Genomic DNA, 17,198 nt, shown 5'->3' with positions numbered 1-17,198 from the left:
AAACGAAAGGGAACGTATTCTCAGCTTTGCTAATAAACCAGATCCGGCCCTCCTAAAAGAATAATATCAGTCTTTGAGGGGAGGAGGCGAAGGGAGATAGGCAACATCGTTCCCTCCGGTTCCCTGAAGCCAGGTTAACAATGAGGCGCCTGGACACCAGGAGCCTCCCGGGCGCGGCTCGGTGGGGCGGGGCCGGCTCGGAGTCCCCCAGGTCAGCCACCCAGGCTTCCTCTGCGGGGTACTTCCTGGGGCCTTTGATCTTCCCCCGGGAACTGGCGAAGCCTGCGTTTTCCTCCAGGTTTGTTCCCTCTTGGTTTATTTATTGTATCCGCCTTCTCTTTGGCTCGAAAATCAGCACGCGGCTGTGCAACAGGACTGGTCACGGCGTCTCCTCTCGCCACCTGGAAATCCGGCAACAGGCGCTTTTTCCTGAGTTCTCCGCAGCAAATTGGAGGAGAAAGGGTATTTTTCGGAAATAGCGAGCCGATCTGGGGACCTTGGTCCCAGGGTCAGCGGCCAGGACCCCTGTTGGCCTCCAGGTCCAGCCTGGCTGGCGCGCGCCCCCCTCCCAGCCGTGTCTACCCCGTCTACCCGGGAGCTCGAGCTCGCTTCCTTACCCCCAAAGCCAGGCTTAACCTAAAGCTTCATCTCCTCCCCTGGAGGGTCTCCAGTTGCCTTCCTCTACCGGGAGGGCACCCCACTTCCCCGCGCCGGGCCCTAATCTCCACCCGGCGTTCCCAACAGAGTGACCGGCTTCAGCTCTCCGTAAGCGCGCCTTAAATCCCATTTATCTTCTTAGCGCCTGGGTCCCGGCCGGCCCCGCCCCCTCTTCCTCCTGGCCTCCCGCACTGCAAACCTCAGACCCTCGCCCCTGCCCCCTGCTACGCCCCTTACCCCGAGGGCGGTGGAGCGGCTAGAGCCACCTTTGGAGGTGTTGGGAAAAGTGCTCAGGGAAGGGGGAAGCGACCCAGAGGGGCGCGGCCCGAGGAGAGTTTACTAGGGAAGGGCGGGGAGGCCCCGCAAGATTTCAGAATCAGAACCAAGGCAGAGGGTCCTGGGCTCCCAATCACCTAAATCCTGCCCTGCGTCTCTAGAGGTTGAAGTCGGCCCCTCCTAGCGCGCCAATCTAGGTCACCAGCTGGGAAGGGCTGCGCAGGGGGTCGCTCGAGGGGTGATGGGCGGGCTGTCTGCCCCAGCGGTGGGCGCAGAGTCAGTTGTCTTAGGGCCTGCCCCTCTCACTTCCACTCGATTGTAATTCCATCCCCGGGCGGGTCGAGCCTTTCTCCCTCCCTCCAGCGGCCAGCCAGTCCCTCCCCGTCGGCTTCCTCAGCCGCCCCCCTGCTCCCCCGCCCCGCTCCGAAAAGCCCTGCCGCTCGCAGCCGGCTTCACTCCAGCACGCCGACCTCCCGCCTGCAGTCCTGCCTGTTTGGACGCCTCCTGGTCCAGTTCCCTCAGCCCTTCGCCCGCTCACCCAGGTCAGGGGCTCCGCGGAGGCGGCGTCCCCCACGTCTCCCAGGAGACGCCCTTTCCGTGTGCGCCCGGGACTTGGTGAAACTTTGCAGGCGCCCGCGGTGAAATGGATTTAATCCGAGGAGTCCTGCTCCGGCTCCTGCTCCTGGCTTCCAGCCTCGGACCCGGCGCTGCGCCGCTCAGATCAGCGCTCAGAAAACAAGGTAATGCTGTCAGTGCTCCCGGGAGCACCACATCCGGAGCGCCAGGGTCCGCGTCCCCAGCGAGGACGCGAAGCTGGCGACGTACCTTCTCTCTCACCCCTGATCCACTGCACTTAACTGGGTTCTTCTCTGCCCAGAGCCTAGAAGAGACGCGAACCTCGCCCTCCCCTTTCCATCCCAGGCGGTTCCAGGGATATTTATTTGTTGAAAGAAGGATCTCTTTTCCAGACACAGTAGAGGTGGAGGGCTCTGTATTTGACCGCAGAGAGCTGAGAGTGTGGCAGCGATCACACTGTCTCAATTAGAAGGATTGCAACTGTGCAGCAAAAGTCAAACGGCTCCTCCTGCGTCTCTAAACAGCTTATTGAATTCATACTGTCCAGAGCCCAGCCATTTCCTGTTGAGTGTCTGAAGATTTGCCTGGTGTGCCCTGTGCCCATCTCCGGTCCTTCCCACGCACTGTGTCGGGATGTGGCTTCAGATGTTAGGGGCTTCTTCCACTCGGGCTGTTTTCTCAGAAAGGAGCGCCCAGTGGGTTTATTTTATGCTGTGTTTTGAGCTCCTGTCTTTGCGATTTAAACAAAGATAGATAGCCTCATGAGCTATTACAGTGAACTGGAGCGAACTTGAAACACAGTAGCTTGCATTTCCTCTAGTTACACAGGTAAAAAATCTTGTGTTTTTGTCTGCTTTGGTTTGGCCCGTGTGGTGAGATTACTCAAAGTAGAACATTCTAAGCAAGAAAGTTCTCAACATTGTTTCTCTAATGATTTTTATTCCTCTTTGCTGAGGTTATATTTAGAATTCTGAAAAATCTGTTTTTTCTTAGTTTACTTTGTAAGGAGGGTGTTGTCTTATGGGATTAATTATATCTTATGAACAATGGAAACAGTATAACTTTATTTGAAGGCAGTCTGCAGAACTTTGCAGAAAGTGCAGTTTGTCTTCACAAAAATTTTTTCCTAAACCAGGAAAATTGTGCTACATTTTACTGGCGAAGTTGTCTCCTACTCTTTGAGACCCAAGGACTGTAGCCCATCAGGCTCCTCTCGCTGTCCATGGGCTTTTTCAGGCAAAAATACTGGAGCGGGTTGCCAGTTTGTTCTCCAGGGGATCTTCCCAACCCAGGGATTGAACCCACATCTCCTGCACTGGGAGGCTGATTCTTTAACCACTGAGCCACCAGGCAAAGGAAATAATCTTGGCAGATTCCTGTATAACTGCTTAAATATTTGCACTGCTCAAGAATCTCTCTACTTGGAAATATGACTTGTTGCTTTTCAGTTTTGGAAGACACCTTCACCCTTCAAGCTGTAGCAGTCATCACCTACACTTTGCTACCTGCTTTGAAATTTATAGTTGTTATTATTATCTGAAGCGCGCTTGAATTATGAGCTATTCTGTTCCTGCTGGTCATTGACTTTGGAGAAAACAGCAGCAGTCCCAGGTGATATTGCATTATGTCGTTTCTCTTCACGATGCACACAGATACACATCTTAAAGCATTTCAGTGAAGGAATTCTTCCTAACTTCCCTCCTTAAGATATGCAGATTGTGATCAACTCCCTTCTGTGGATTTATTTACATAAAACCATCTAGTCACAATTTTTTGAACAATGCATAGTTATAGCTGTAGTTCTTTAGCATGAGCAGTGTATGTAATGTTCTTTTAAGGATAGATTTCAATTAATTTAAGCAGATTTTTTTTAAAAAGTATTGCACAAAAGCCTGCTGTGTAAAACTGCTCATATGGTTTACCATATTTCCTTTCTTATTTTCTATAGTTCCTCTCCTAAAAATATTTCCTACCTGGTTCATCCAGGGTCTCATTCTGTTATTCATGCTATGAATATGCTGTGTTGGTCTCTTTGGTTTTATTTGAAGCATAGATAGGGTTTTGATAGCAGAAGCTCTACCTTTTAAATATTTTGGCGCATTAAACATATCAAACTGGAGGTAGAAGGAGTGTTTGGACTAGGTTCAGCCTAGGAGAGTTTTTCATTATTTTATACTTTTATCCAGACACTGGCTTTCAGGTTGGAAGGCTGTTCAGATTAAAATGACAGCCACTTCATAAACTTTGGGGGAAAATATCCTCCTGGGCTCATTTACATCCCTTGGAAAGACTGGTTTTTGATCCGGAAAATTGGTCCAGATTAAAAAGTGCATGTGCCCCACTTGGCTCTGATGTGAACAGCAACCAGCTAATTTATAATCTTCCCCAGACACCAGCAAATCCTGCGAGTATCCATGTGGGAGTTTCTTTGTACCTTGTTTCCTCAATAGAAATTGATTTGTGTGCAGTACTTTGAAGGTAGCATGGCTGCCACCTAAGGCATACTGGAACAGTCCTGTTTTATTTGAATGGCCCTGTTTTTCTCCTCACACTCCTAAATCTATCTTTGACAAGTACAGCTTTGTTGAAGTCTTGGATTCAAAATCCACCTGAAAATTCCCCACCCCCATCTAATTCTGGTGAGAAAGAGAAAAACTATGCAGCTTGAAACTCAGTTTTGAGTTTCATTTGGGTCTAAGATAGGCAACCTTTCCCTCCACCCCATGATAGCTACTCCTCTGTCTTTAGTGTCAGTAACGAAACCTCGGCACTTGCTGAGACTCACAAGAAAGGACGGTGGGCAAGTTAAGTCATATTAAATAATAATAACACTGATTAAGTGCTTGCTACTCTTTCCAAAGAACTTGACACGTAATGATTTATTTAATCAACCCAACAGGTCTGTGAGATGGGTACCATTATTATCCTTGTTTAACTGAAGAGGAAGCTGTGGCTTAGAGAAAGAAATTAAATGTCTTAACCAGGGTCACTCATCTATCTAGCAAGCGGCAGAATGGGAATTAAAGTCTCTGATATTTAGGAGCAGAAAGGAGTCCTTAATGGCCTGATTAGCAGAGATGTACATCCCTTCAGAGAGGGTGTCCTCCTCCTGGATGAACTGGGGGGCTCCCTTGGGGCTGCCACATTCAAATCACAGACGTGGCAGGAATTGAAACGCCCTCACTTTACAGCTGGGTTGAGCATGACTCAGGGACTTGCCCCAAGTTAACATCAGAAGCCGAGTCTGGAACTAGTACCCAGACCTCCTGAGTGATCTCCAGCACTTCCCTTACCCAGTCTCTCAGCAGCATGTGCAGAGAGGACGGCTGAGCCTCTGATGTGGGGCAGGAGGGAGGGAAAGGAAAATCCAGACAAGACACATCTGCTGGGACCAGCATGCGTCAAGCCACGTGTGTTCCCACAAGCAGATTTGTATCTCACAGTGTTAGCGTAACTCTGGCATACAGAGAGAGCTGAGAGCTCCCCTGCCTTTTCTCTTTCCAGCTGCCTGAGGTCTCAGGGTCAGTGGGACAAGGTCAGAGTTGAAGATTTTCCCCTGGAGAACTGGGGTTCACAGTCATTTTCGGGGGAGATGCAGGTCTGTAATCATTTCCTTTCCACCTTTCCCCCAGTATTTCTCTACCGAAGTGGACTCATACAAAGATCCAGGGAAACTCAGCAAAACAAAAGCCTGGAGGAACAGAGCAGATATAGCTCAAGGGCATTGTGCCTTGGGGGTTGATGGTGGGGAATACAGGCACCTCTAGGTGGTTTCTGCTGCTACTAGTGTGACACTGAATGGCAAGAGGATCAAGCATGGGTGCTGGGTCATCTTGTTCTACTTCCCCCACCTACCCAGAATAACCTGATATTCACAAGAGTTTGCTTACATCCTTACTTGAAGCTCTCATCAAGTCCTTTTCACAGGGCATGTAATTTGGGGGACTCAGCTCTTCTGGACACCCTCCTTCCTTTCCAGCTAACCCTACTCCTTCAGGAGGCTGATCCAGGTTGCCTTGCTTCTTGATGAAAACTGGAGCCACAAATACCAGGGAGATTATGTGAGTGTGTGTACTCAGTCTCTCAGTTGTGTCTGACTCTTTGTGACCCTGTGGACTGTAGCCAGCCAAGCTTCTCTGTCCATGAGACTTTTCAAGCAAGAATACTGAAGCAGGTTGCCATTTCCTCCTTCAGGGGATCTTCCCAACCCAGGGATCGAACCTGAGTCTTCTGCTTTGGCAGGTGGTTTCTTTACCACTGGGCCACCTGGGAAGCTATAAATATATATATATATATATTCCGCCCCCCCTCACCCCAACCCAGCACCTAGCTACTAGCATCCCATGCAGTTCTGGCACCATAGGAGAAACATTTCCTCCAACCCATTCTTCCATCAACCCTCCTACCCTCCTGTTTGTTCCCACTTCACAGCCAATCTCTATAAAGAAGCGCCTGCCTCTCTTTCTCTTTTCTTTGATTCTCTGTGAGGTAAAGGGACCTCTGTGAGACCACAATCAGGAGTAAATGTGTGTAACATGAGGCAGTACTTCTTTTCTCAGAATTCTTTCTCATGGAAGAGTGACTTGTTCAGAGAGGAACTGAGTGGTGTTTTTTGTTTGTGCTTTTTATTTCTTACGCTGAGATTAGGGCTTTAATAACCTTAGAATTCTTTTGGGAGTAGTTGTCCATCTGTTCATGGGTTGCGTGTGTGTGTGGTCAGTTGCTTCAGCCATGTGTGGCTCTTTGCAACCCTTTGGACTGTAGCCTGCCAGGCTCCTCTGTCCATGGGATTCTCCAGGCAAGAATACTGGAGTGGGTTGCCGTGCCCTCCTCCAGGGGATCTTCTTGACCCAGGCATCAAATGTGCGTCTCCTGCATAGCAGGCGGATTCTTTACTGCTGAGCTACTGGGGTAGCCAGTAGCTCCTCAGAAAGTGGTCCAGTGACCCAGAGCTAGATTTCTGGAAAACATGGCTCATGTGTCTGAGGCAGAGGGGGGCATCTCAGCTCCTGCAGGGTTATTCTGGGGAGATCCTGTCTTCTCCCGCCTCTCCCCCTCCGCAAATGGGACTGTATTTCTCCCAACCCACTAAATGAATGAGACGATGTCTCGATTGCAGCAGAGAATCTTCGGAGCTGGTCAAGACCCTTGCCACTTGTTTTGGTCACAGCTAGTTGCAGGCATTAGAAGTGCACCTGCTATTTCAGGGATTTTAAAAAAAAATAGGGGAAAGATGAGGAGACACTGCAGAGTGTAAATGGCAGTTTATAGGAGAAACACCCCCACCCCCACCCGTCTTTGACTGCATTGGCTGTGAACCGCCATTTTGGAGAAGGACCTCAGGTGTGACTTTACTCTCAGGAGCTGAAAGGTATGAGCCCTCTGATCTCATGGGTTGGGGGTTGGGCTTGGGGACAGGGAGAGACTCAGGTGAAAAATCAAATCAAATTGCTGCCACCAAAGGGCACATTTTCTAGCATTGGCTCAGAGCAGGTATTAGACCTGTGAGTCATTCCTGAACTCCTGTGTGGATAAGAATTCCTGGAGTGCCTCCCAGACATCTGCTTTTTAAACAAGAACCTCAGGTCACGTGGTGCGTGTGGGTCATAGTTCACACTTGGGGGCATGACAGAGGAGAATTTGGGCTCCTCCACTGCCTCTCTTCCCCGGTACCTCCACCCCAGGAACTTTCCAGTACCCCGACACTCTCCACTTTGATAACACACTTGTGTTTCAACCAGAACAAACCAGTGTCTAGACACTCTGCAGGGCTTCTGAAGATTGGATTTAGGACTTGAGATCTTCGAAGGTCGCTAAAGGACATCTCTTCTGAGCAAGTCCTCCTACTTATCCTCTTTCCCCTAGCCCTGTCACTGAGAGATGGCTGCACCCAGGAGGGATGACCTGCAGTAACATCAACAAGAAGCCAGGCTGAACTGTACATGACCAGCCCTTCTCCGGGCTTGGGTGAAAGCACAGACTCTGCCGTTCGACAAGTTTGGGTTCAAGTTCTGACACTGTGTTTTTGTTGTTGTTTTCTTTTTCTTTTTAAAAAAATTACCTGGTGACATTGAGGCTAGTTATATTAACTCTGTAAGCCTGGGTTTCCTTGTCTGTAAAAATATCAGGTTGGCCAAAAAGTTTGCTCTGGTTTTTTCATAATGTCTTACAGAAATAGGATAAGGAAAGAACCAACCAATTAAGGATTAAATGAGGTAATGTATACACCAAGGCATTAAAAAGGATTAGAAGCTTGAAGCTTGAAGGCAATGTTTATGAATTTGGGCTTGTTTAATCTGGACGGGGATGGAGGGGAAAGGAGGGAAAAATATGTGTATTTCTAGGCATCAGAATAATTAACACAGACATGAGTTCATGTACTTTTTATCCTTTCTCATGTGTGTTGATGTATACTTGATAACATAATTTTAAGTTTACCAAGTTGTACAACTTTTTTAGATAAATTGGCAAATCAGAAAGACTCTTTGGTCAACCACATGCCTTGATTTGGGGTTTGGAGATGTAACTGTGAGGTTTGTGGTCTTGCTTGAGTGGATTCTTTTAAGAAACACTAACTCCAAGGGTGATGGACGGTTTTTGTCTGGTAATTGTCATGTGGAAGTTTTGTAGGGTGTTAGGGGTGGGGAGCAGCTATTTCTGAAAGAGAATTATCCAGACTGGCATGTGACTGGAGGTTCATGAAAATCTCCACAAAGCTAGATAGCTAAGAAATGGCCAGGGTTTGCTCATTGATCAGCAGATTGGAGTGATTCATGGCTACTACTGGTGACAGAGACTGGACACCAGTGGCTCTTGCATTTCTTATTCATGATTCTGCATTTCCAGAGCTGTAAGAAAAACCCCGCTTACCCCAGATAACCAGCTTATTTTAAGAATCAAAGGAAATCAGACTAGTGCTTTGAAAGAACTAAGGTGCTACACAAAGATAAGATATGATTATCTAACAATACACTAATTATTATTATCTTAACTAATGGGACCAACCTTACTTTCTGAAGCTTTGATCTCTTTTCCAGCCTCTTCCTCCTCATTCCTGCTAAAGATATGTGAAGATTCTTTCTTTGCCTGAGTCTGCAAATCCTGAGCAATTTAAATCTTAACACTTGTGTTTGCTGACAGGGCACCCAAAATCCTGAATCAGATTTAATGCAGTGTTAATGCTGTTTATTTTCCTTGGTGCAAAAAGTTTATATTAGCCAGTTAATGGTTTACATTGTGCAAAAGGAGTTCTATCAGCAGGCACTTTTCTGTAATATCTGGGCAGTTGGAAACGTAATATTTAAATACAACCTGAGTTTAAAGCCTTCCTTGGACAGATGGCTAATTTTATTGATCTAATCTGACACTTAGGGATAGGTCCCTTGATCCTTTGCTGGTAATTCTTAGGGTGAGCAGAGACATAAACACACTGGGTGATGTCTGTGAATTAGACGCTTGTTTGTTTCTAATTTACTTTTTAAATACTTCAGTATAAACAGTCATGGTGTGAATTACTTTAATCTGTACCCTAAGGGCGCTTAATTAACATTTGAAGTTATCCAGGGTAGAAGGTACCGCTCCAACATAAGAGTTTGCACTTTTTTTTTAATCCCTTGGTGATGTGTGGTACCAGTGGTTAAATATTTTGAACTTCACCTCTGTGCTGGCCAGTAATCTACACTCCAGGGCTAATTGGTTAGTTACCACCTGAAGAATTTTACTGCAAGGTCCACCTTCAAAGGTGGTTGGGGAAAGTACTTTGAGTGATGCTATCAAAAATGCAGACTGGAGGGTTTGGTAATTAGCACAAATTGTGTTAGAAATGTTTTCATTAGCGAAATATATGGTTGGCTAGAAAGACTGTGTGTGCCTCTCTATTTTTGCATGGACAAAAAGTAACAATCTAGCAAGCCCCGAAGGTCAAGTTGCTTTGGTGTTGGCTCAGAGCTCCATTCACTCCTGTGTCTTTCTCACTTAACCATACGCTCCTTTGCCCAATGGCCCTGGATGACTTGCTGATCCTCCCATCAGAATACTGATGCAATTTTGTATTATGTAATTCAATAATATCTGCCTCAGCAATGTGCTTGCGGCTGTAACAAGCAACTTCAAAATCTCAGTGACTTGACCTAAGATTTAGTTTTCATTTACTCCAAGCCCAAAGTGAATGTTTCTTCATGGGCAGCTCCCCTGGGCTGCTCTCCTCCAAAAGGTGACTTGAAAACCTAAATCACTTGGTCTTTAATACCTCCATCTTGTACTACCGCCATCTTTAAAATGGGCCTCCAAGGTGTCACGGAAGGTAAATAGAAAGAAGACTTGTATGGGAGACATTTGTGTCCCGGGCCAGAACAGGATCCCTGGGCCCCAACCGAACCGTAATGAAGCTGAGAAATGTAGTTCAGCTGTGTACCGGGAAGACCGTTACCACATGTGGTGAATTTTCTCTGAGGCAGTGCTTTGGAGCTCCTAAGAGAACAAACAAGGACGTTAAAAGGCTAAGTTATTTGAGAATTTTTGTGACTTGCGCATGAATATTTGTATATGTGGCAGAAGTTGGCCTGGAATTTGCTTTCATTGTAGTCTATGTGCTCAATCGTCCAGTCATGTCCGACTCTTTGTGACCCCGTAGACTGTAGCCGGCCAGCCTCCTCTGTCCATGGGATTCTCCAGGCAAGAATACTGGAGTGGGTTCCATTTCCTTCTCCAGGGGATCTTCCTGACCCAGGGATCGAAACGGTGCCTCCTGCATTGCAGGCAGATTCTTTACCACTGTGCCTTCTGGGTAACTAAATACTATTTGTTGCTATGTATTTCCTACATTTTACAAAAAGTAAAATTTATCCCTTTTGAAAAGTGAAATAACTCCCTGGAGGGTTAGTGTGAATTTCTAAGGCACATCAACTAGAACTCCAGTTTTTACCACAGTTTTGTAGAAGCTCCTTCTATTTGTGTCCCATAACAAAAATGACTATTCATGGTAGAATAATTTATTCAGTGACAGATGCATCTTAAAATACAAAAATCATATTTTAGACACCACAGCCTGCTTCGACGGGGATGAAGATGGTGTGGACTGATCCCAAAAAGATAAATCGATGTTTTGTTGAACCACTGTGTTTTCCAAAGCACGTTCAAAGAAATAATCTCACTTGATCTTGTAACCCTCGCCTCACTGGGAAGTCAAGGGCTGATGACTCAGCAAAGAGGAAACAGGCACAATCCAGGTCATGAGCCTGTCCCCTGATGTTTTCCATCAATGCCGAGGTGTTCTTGCAGCTGCTGGATAAGAGCATGACCACTGCGACATGTTTAGCTCTGCAGTCAGGAGGGACCTTGCCAACAGGACTCGCCCACCTTTCATTTGCAGAGGCTCCATGCGTGTCATGGGACACTCTGTGGAATGAATTGGTGCTGCTTTCAGTCATACTCCTGACTGGTTGATGTGTGTTTTGCAAAATACGTGATGACTGAGGGGCTATTTGCAAATGAGAAGCAGTTATTATGGCTGGAGGATGGCCCCAGAATCCTTCTAGTACCCCCTACAGAAGACCCTTCTGGGGTCTCAGGAACACCCAGGATACTCAGCCTGGCTTTGTCATTCCTCCAAGCTTCCCATTCCTCCAACATGTAGCCATTTTCTTTAGTGGCAATGGTATTGCTAGACCTTCAATGTGGAAATGGTATTTGCTAGACCTTCAATGTGGCATATTTCAAAGGTTTGTCATTCAAGTCTCAAGACTTTCTAATAATTTCTTAGGCATTTTTTTTGATGTTCTAGGAGTTCCTAATGGGTGTAGTTAAACAAGTATGTCGTGAGGTTGGGAAAAGAAGGATTCCTTTGATAGCTGTTTGAGAGTAATTGATGGGCTTTGGCCACAATCTGTGCATATAACACACATCCCTGCAGCTTGGAAGAATTGTAACAAGAATCCAATCAAACAGACATGGGTTTCAAACTTGGCTTTAAAAGTCATGGCTGCCTGATTCCAGATAGAGTACTTCATGCCTTAGGCTCATAATACCTATCAGATAAAATCTTATCTGATAAATCAGTGAGTTAATATAATGACTGGAAATGCAGCTAGGAAAAGTACTTAAACATTTGGTACACAATGGGCACTCCAGAGTTAGGCCATATTCATTAGGTTATTATAGTTTATAGAGTTTATATAGTGGTAAAGATGGCAGTTTTTCCATATTTGATATGGAAGATATTGACAACCCCAAATATTGACAACATTGACACAAATGTATAATTGAGCTTAGGCTCCTGTGAAAATGGAACTGAAAGGAATTTCATTTCCTTGGTTTCATCTTCTAGATTCTTCAAGTGTGCATCATCAAACAATGACTTTTGGCATCTAGATCAGTCATAAAGTTCATGTTATTGATGAAAGATCTGGAATCAGTTTAGAGTTTAATAATAATAAAAAAAAAGCCAGGAAGAAATAATCAAGATACTGTATCAAGATTATAAATATCTACTGTAGTGGTGATAGATTTTCATGTATCATCTATACGGCTCCATACCCAAAAAAGAGGTTATTTGCAGTTAGAATATATTCTAATAAGAAACAATTTCCTTATCTATCTTCTTTGCTGTGGTATTAAGAGAATAAATATGAAAGATGCTGTTTCTATGATATCTGCTCTCTCTCTGCCTGTTTTGAGTCAACTCTCCTCCCTGCCAGAATAATCTTTCTAAACTGTAGTTCCAATCCTGTCACTTTTGTGTTTAATATTCCTTTCTGGCTCCCTACTGCATTATAGACTCTAAAGCTGAACATCCAAGGCCTATCACAGTATGGCCCCCACTTCCTTTTCCTGTCTTCTCACTGAGTACATGATCTGTATTCTAGCCAAGCTCGATTATTTGCTCTTCCATAGACCTCCTCTTTGCTTCCCAGTGGTGAACCTGTCCACATGTTGATCCTCACCCTTGGAATATCCTTCCCTCATCTCTGCCCAAGGAAATGCAATGACCCTTCCAAGCTTGGCTCAGTTTCCCCCGTTCTGTGAGGTCTTCATATACCCTCCCAGCCAGAAAGAAGCCCTTTCTCTTTCTCCTATTTTGCTTTGCTTTATGTTTTTGGTGTGAGGAGCTTTCCTGGTGGCTCAGAGGGTAAAGAATCTGCTGCATTGCGGGAGACCCAGGTTTGATCCTTGGGTCGGAAAGATCCCCTGGAGAAGGGAATGGCTACCCGCTCCAGTATTCTTGCCTGGAGAATCCCATGGACAGAGGAGCCTGGCGGCTGCAGTCTATGGAGTCACAGAGTCAGACAAGACCCAGTGACTAACACATTCACTTTCATGTTTTTGGTGTACTGAACCGTGCCTTCGGTTAGATTGGTATTTTGTGAAGGAGAGCACTCTAATGTCTTCACCTGGGTGTCCCTTCCATGGCTTGCTGGAGTGTCTAGCACGAAGCTGGTCTTTCCCAGACAGTTATGCAATGGAAAACAATGGCCTTGTTTGGGGCAAATACGTTTTAACATGGTATGATTAATTTGATCATGCTCCCAGCTCCCAGATTCATTTCCTTCCTCACTCATGATACAGAAAAGATGTCGCTTCTTTGTGTCAACATTTTTTCTCAACCTGAGCAGACATTTGAAAACCCACACTGAAGAATGATTTAGAGAGGGAAATGGCCCAGGAGTCAGTGTGCAGCAGTATGTAATTTAAATTCTCCCTCCACGTTGCCAGCGGCTATTGGAAATGTGGGTTTTTAAGGAGCGTCTGATTGAGTCCATACTGTGAAATATGTTATTTTCGATACCCAGAGAAGAGGTAGAATTTGAAGTAACAAGTTGGATTGGCTCAGACCGGCTTTTTATCATGGTTTGGGAGGTTAAGAAGCAAAGGCAGTAATACTGTTTACTCATACATCAAAAGATCGTGGGGGAGGAGGAGTTAAAGCAGGCCAGTGTGTTCAGTTCCCCTCCTCCCTCCATCTGTCTTTGAAACCAAAGGAACATGAGACTTGTGTGGGAATGGCATTGGCAGTATAATAGAAAAGGTCAGGTTGCAGGAGAAGGGATACAGTCAGTCCATCTCTTGAAACGAGATCTGATTGTGAGGTTGGGAGGAAAACAGTACTCAAGAACGTGCTTCAGTTTTATTGTGTTGACCCTGGCTTGCTTACCAAGATCAATTCTGGAATCCTTGGAAAGTAAAGCAGCCAAAAGCTAGAGTCTTTGTTTTGTAAGGACTGTTACACCTGATAAAATGAATGCCCCTGTGTGGCCCAATTGAAAGCAACCAAATTGATTGACCCATTCACTAATTGATTTCTTGATATATACATATACAAGTGTATTATGAGTATGTGTATGAGTCGCTCCGTTGTGTCCGACTCTGCAACCCCATGGACTGTATAACCAGCCAGCCTCCTCTATCCTTGGAATTCTCCAGGCAAGAACACTGGAGTGGGTAGCCATTCCCTTTTCCAAGGGATCTTCTCAACCTAAGGATTGAACCCAGGTCTCCTGCTTTGCACGCAGATTCTTTACTGTCTAAGCCACCAGAGAAGCCCATCTGTGTGTGTGTGTGTGTGTGTGTGTGTGTGTGTGTGTGTTCACTAAGTTGATTCAGTCATGTCTGACTCTTTACAACCCCATGGCTTGTAGCCCACCAGGTTCCTCTGTCCATGGGATTCCAGGCAAGAATACTGAAGTGGATTTCCATGCCCTCCTCCAGGGGATCTTCCCATCCCAGGGATTGAACCCATGTCTCTTAATGTCTCCTGCATTGGCAGTATGTATAAAGTAGAGCTGCATTATAATAGCAGTGTAAGCCACATTATAATAGCAGTTGAAAATGAGCAAAGTAAATGATTTGATGCTGAAATATTTAAGAGGAAGTGATGTCTAAAATTCACTTTGAAATATCAATACATCAAAAATCAGATTCACTGATGGAGACAGGATTAGACTATTGATACATGCTGACTCAGACAGTAAAAAAATCTACCTGCCATTCAGGAGAGCCTGATTCGATCCCTGGGTTGGGAAGATCCCTTGGAGAAGGGAACGGCTACCCACCCCAGTGTTCTTGCCTAGAGAATTCCATGGACAGAGGAGCCTGGCAGGCTAATAGTCCATAGGTCACAAAGAGTCAGACACAGCTGAGCGGCGTTCACTTCACTCAAACTCTCACTTCATCCATGTGATGATTATACATATGTTCACTCAAACTCTCACTTTTCTATAATTTTTGCTTATTTTCACAATTTAAGTGAAAAGATGAACTAAGTATTAAGGAAATAAATGAAATGACTACAGAGTTTTCCCCACAAAGAGGGGTTCTATCATGCTCTGCTCTGCACCCAAATAACGGTGGGTTTTCTACTCCACCCTGCTCCTGGCTCCGAGTTTCCTCTCCGCTCTTCTCTGCCCTGCTCCTTGCTCTCTGGGGCTGGGCTTACTGCATCACTCAGGCTGCTTTGCCCTTGGCGTCTTTGAGTTCAGCTAATGAGAGACATCGAAAGGAGATCAGGAGAGCGCAGGGGAGAGACTCTGGTGTACTTCTGCCGTGATTCCACCCTCCTTTGGAGGCACTGCATGCCTGGCAGCAGTTACGTTTCTTTAAAACTGCATCTCCGGGCCGTCCATGGCTTCTGACTCTGGCTGGCTCCAGGAACAGTTTTTTCTTCACTTTGCATTTTCTGCCCTGGGGTATTGGCAGCATCTCACTGGTGCTGGCCTCTAGGTGCATCAACACCTCTAGCTGTTTCTCAGAGCTGTTCACACGTCTGTTAAGTAGTCTTTTAATCACCATATTTTTAGATCAAATAAATTCTACTTCTTACTGGGACCCTAATTGCTACTTTTGTTACCACGGCTGCATGATATATCTTCTATTTCTACTATTTTCCTCCTTAGGTGTAACCATGAGGTTTTGATTTGTGTTTAGCTTGCACTCAGAACTCTCAGAGGATCATGTCCGATTTAGCTTAAGGATGCCTGCTATAAATTCACAGAGTATCTACAAGAGCAACCGAAACCTTTATCTTTTGAGAATGAGCTTGTCCTCTGGGCCCAAATCTGCTGGCTTCTTGGCTAAGAGTACATTGAGACTGACTATCCTTCGCTGCGTGGTGTTAAGAAATTACTGCAGTGATGTCCAGGACTTTTAATAGAAATTCTAAGAACTCAGGTTTCTGGAACACATATGAAATGAAGGCAAGATAATTCTTCATCTCTTGAGAAAGTTACCATGAACCTAAACTAACCTCTTAGAACTCCAGGGAATTTGATCTAAAGGGGAAGACCACAAGCTTGGACTTTCTCCCACTACTGTTAGGTTTGTTGCTGGTTTCTATGCTAATCATATTTTTTCAACTCTGTTCTGATTTCTTGGCTATAAATATCTTGTACCTGATACTCTGCTGATTAATGTTTATTCTTCAACCTTTAAATAATTAATTAGTCAACACCCACTGTCTTCATTTGAATTTCCCAGGAACAGACCATAGGATAAATATTTGAATTAAAATCATTTATTTAAAAAGTAAAACAAACCAAAACAGAACAACAAAAAAAGGACAGTGGGGAAGTGAGATAGGGAGTCCATTGAGAAGGCAGTCAGTGAAGGTTTTCTCATCAAGTGAGTTAACACTGTGAGTAATTAGAGCTTAGACTTATGGAAAAAACTCTAGAAAATGGTATAGAACAGGTGGCTCAGAGTTTTCCTACCTGAGGCGTGAGAGCTGTGGTATTTACATCAATTCCATCTGTCACCACGAGGCCTGCCAGAGTTATGGGCAGGGAAGTTTTCTGTGTCTTCTGAGAAAACTCTTAAAAAATTTTTTTAAAATTTATTTTAACTGCGCTGGGTCTTCTTTGCCGTACATGGGCGTTGCCTAGTTGCAGAGGGCAGAGGCTGCTCTCTAGCTGCGGTGTGCGGGCTTCTCACTGCAGCGGCTTCTCTGGCAGAGCATGGGTTCTGGGCGTCGTGGCTTCAGTAGTTGTGGTACGTAGGCTCTAGAGCACAGGCTAAGTAGTTGTGCTGCACAGGGTCTTAGTTGCCCTGGATCTTCCTGGACCAAGAATCAAACCTGTGTCCCTTGCATTACAAGACGGATTCCTAACCACTGGACCACTAGAGAGGCACTGAGAAAATGCTTAAGGCGAAAGTTGCAAAGATTGGTAGCTGGAAGTGGGCTGGCAGGTCTGAAGTGGCAAGGCCTGAGGGATTTTGGTGGGTACTAACAGTTTTTCTAAACCCATAATCAACTAATTTTATTCAGAATCTGAAGACTGAATTTCATTTACCATTTTGTTGGACAACCCTGCCTCCTCCTCTGCCCCCACAAGGAGTTTATGTATTATGAGAAGATGGAAAAAGATGTTTGGATACCCTAAAGAATCCTAGTTCTCAGTCTCAACCTATTGATATGTCGAGATTTTCAGGGGAAATTTTTTAATATTGCAGTACAAAATAAAGGCCTCAGTGGGTAAAGAATCCCCCCTGCAATGCAGGAGACACAGGAAATGAGTGTTCTGATCCTTGGGTTAGGAAGATCCCCTGGAGGAGGAATGTCAACTCACTGCAATATTCTTGCTTACTCCAGTATTTGTGCTTGAAAAATTCTCTGGACAGAGTAGCCTGGTGGGCTACAACCCAAAGGATTGCAGAGACTTGGACATGATTGAGCAACTAAGCATACACACAAAATAAAAACT

At 45.3% G+C, this 17,198-nt stretch overlaps 1 protein-coding gene across 1 annotated transcript in view; it reads left to right on the top strand.

Annotated features, from left to right (window-relative positions):
- Positions 1 to 1,387: 1,387 nt before the first annotated feature.
- The window catches only part of EGFLAM (EGF like, fibronectin type III and laminin G domains), a 189,197-nt gene continuing 173,386 nt past the window's right edge, over positions 1,388 to 17,198 (top strand). The window contains exon 1 of the mRNA XM_004017034.5: positions 1,388 to 1,673. Coding sequence (XP_004017083.3) covers positions 1,577 to 1,673 — 97 coding nt within the window. The 5' untranslated portion in view covers positions 1,388 to 1,576. The remainder of the gene's footprint in view (positions 1,674 to 17,198) is intronic.

The sequence above is a fragment of the Ovis aries genome, chromosome 16 (assembly GCF_016772045.2).
Source record: "Ovis aries strain OAR_USU_Benz2616 breed Rambouillet chromosome 16, ARS-UI_Ramb_v3.0, whole genome shotgun sequence".
In the NCBI taxonomy this organism is placed as follows: domain Eukaryota; kingdom Metazoa; phylum Chordata; class Mammalia; order Artiodactyla; family Bovidae; genus Ovis; species Ovis aries.
The sequence above is the reverse complement of the archived record's forward strand: the minus strand, read 5'-3'. Positions and strand labels throughout refer to the sequence as shown.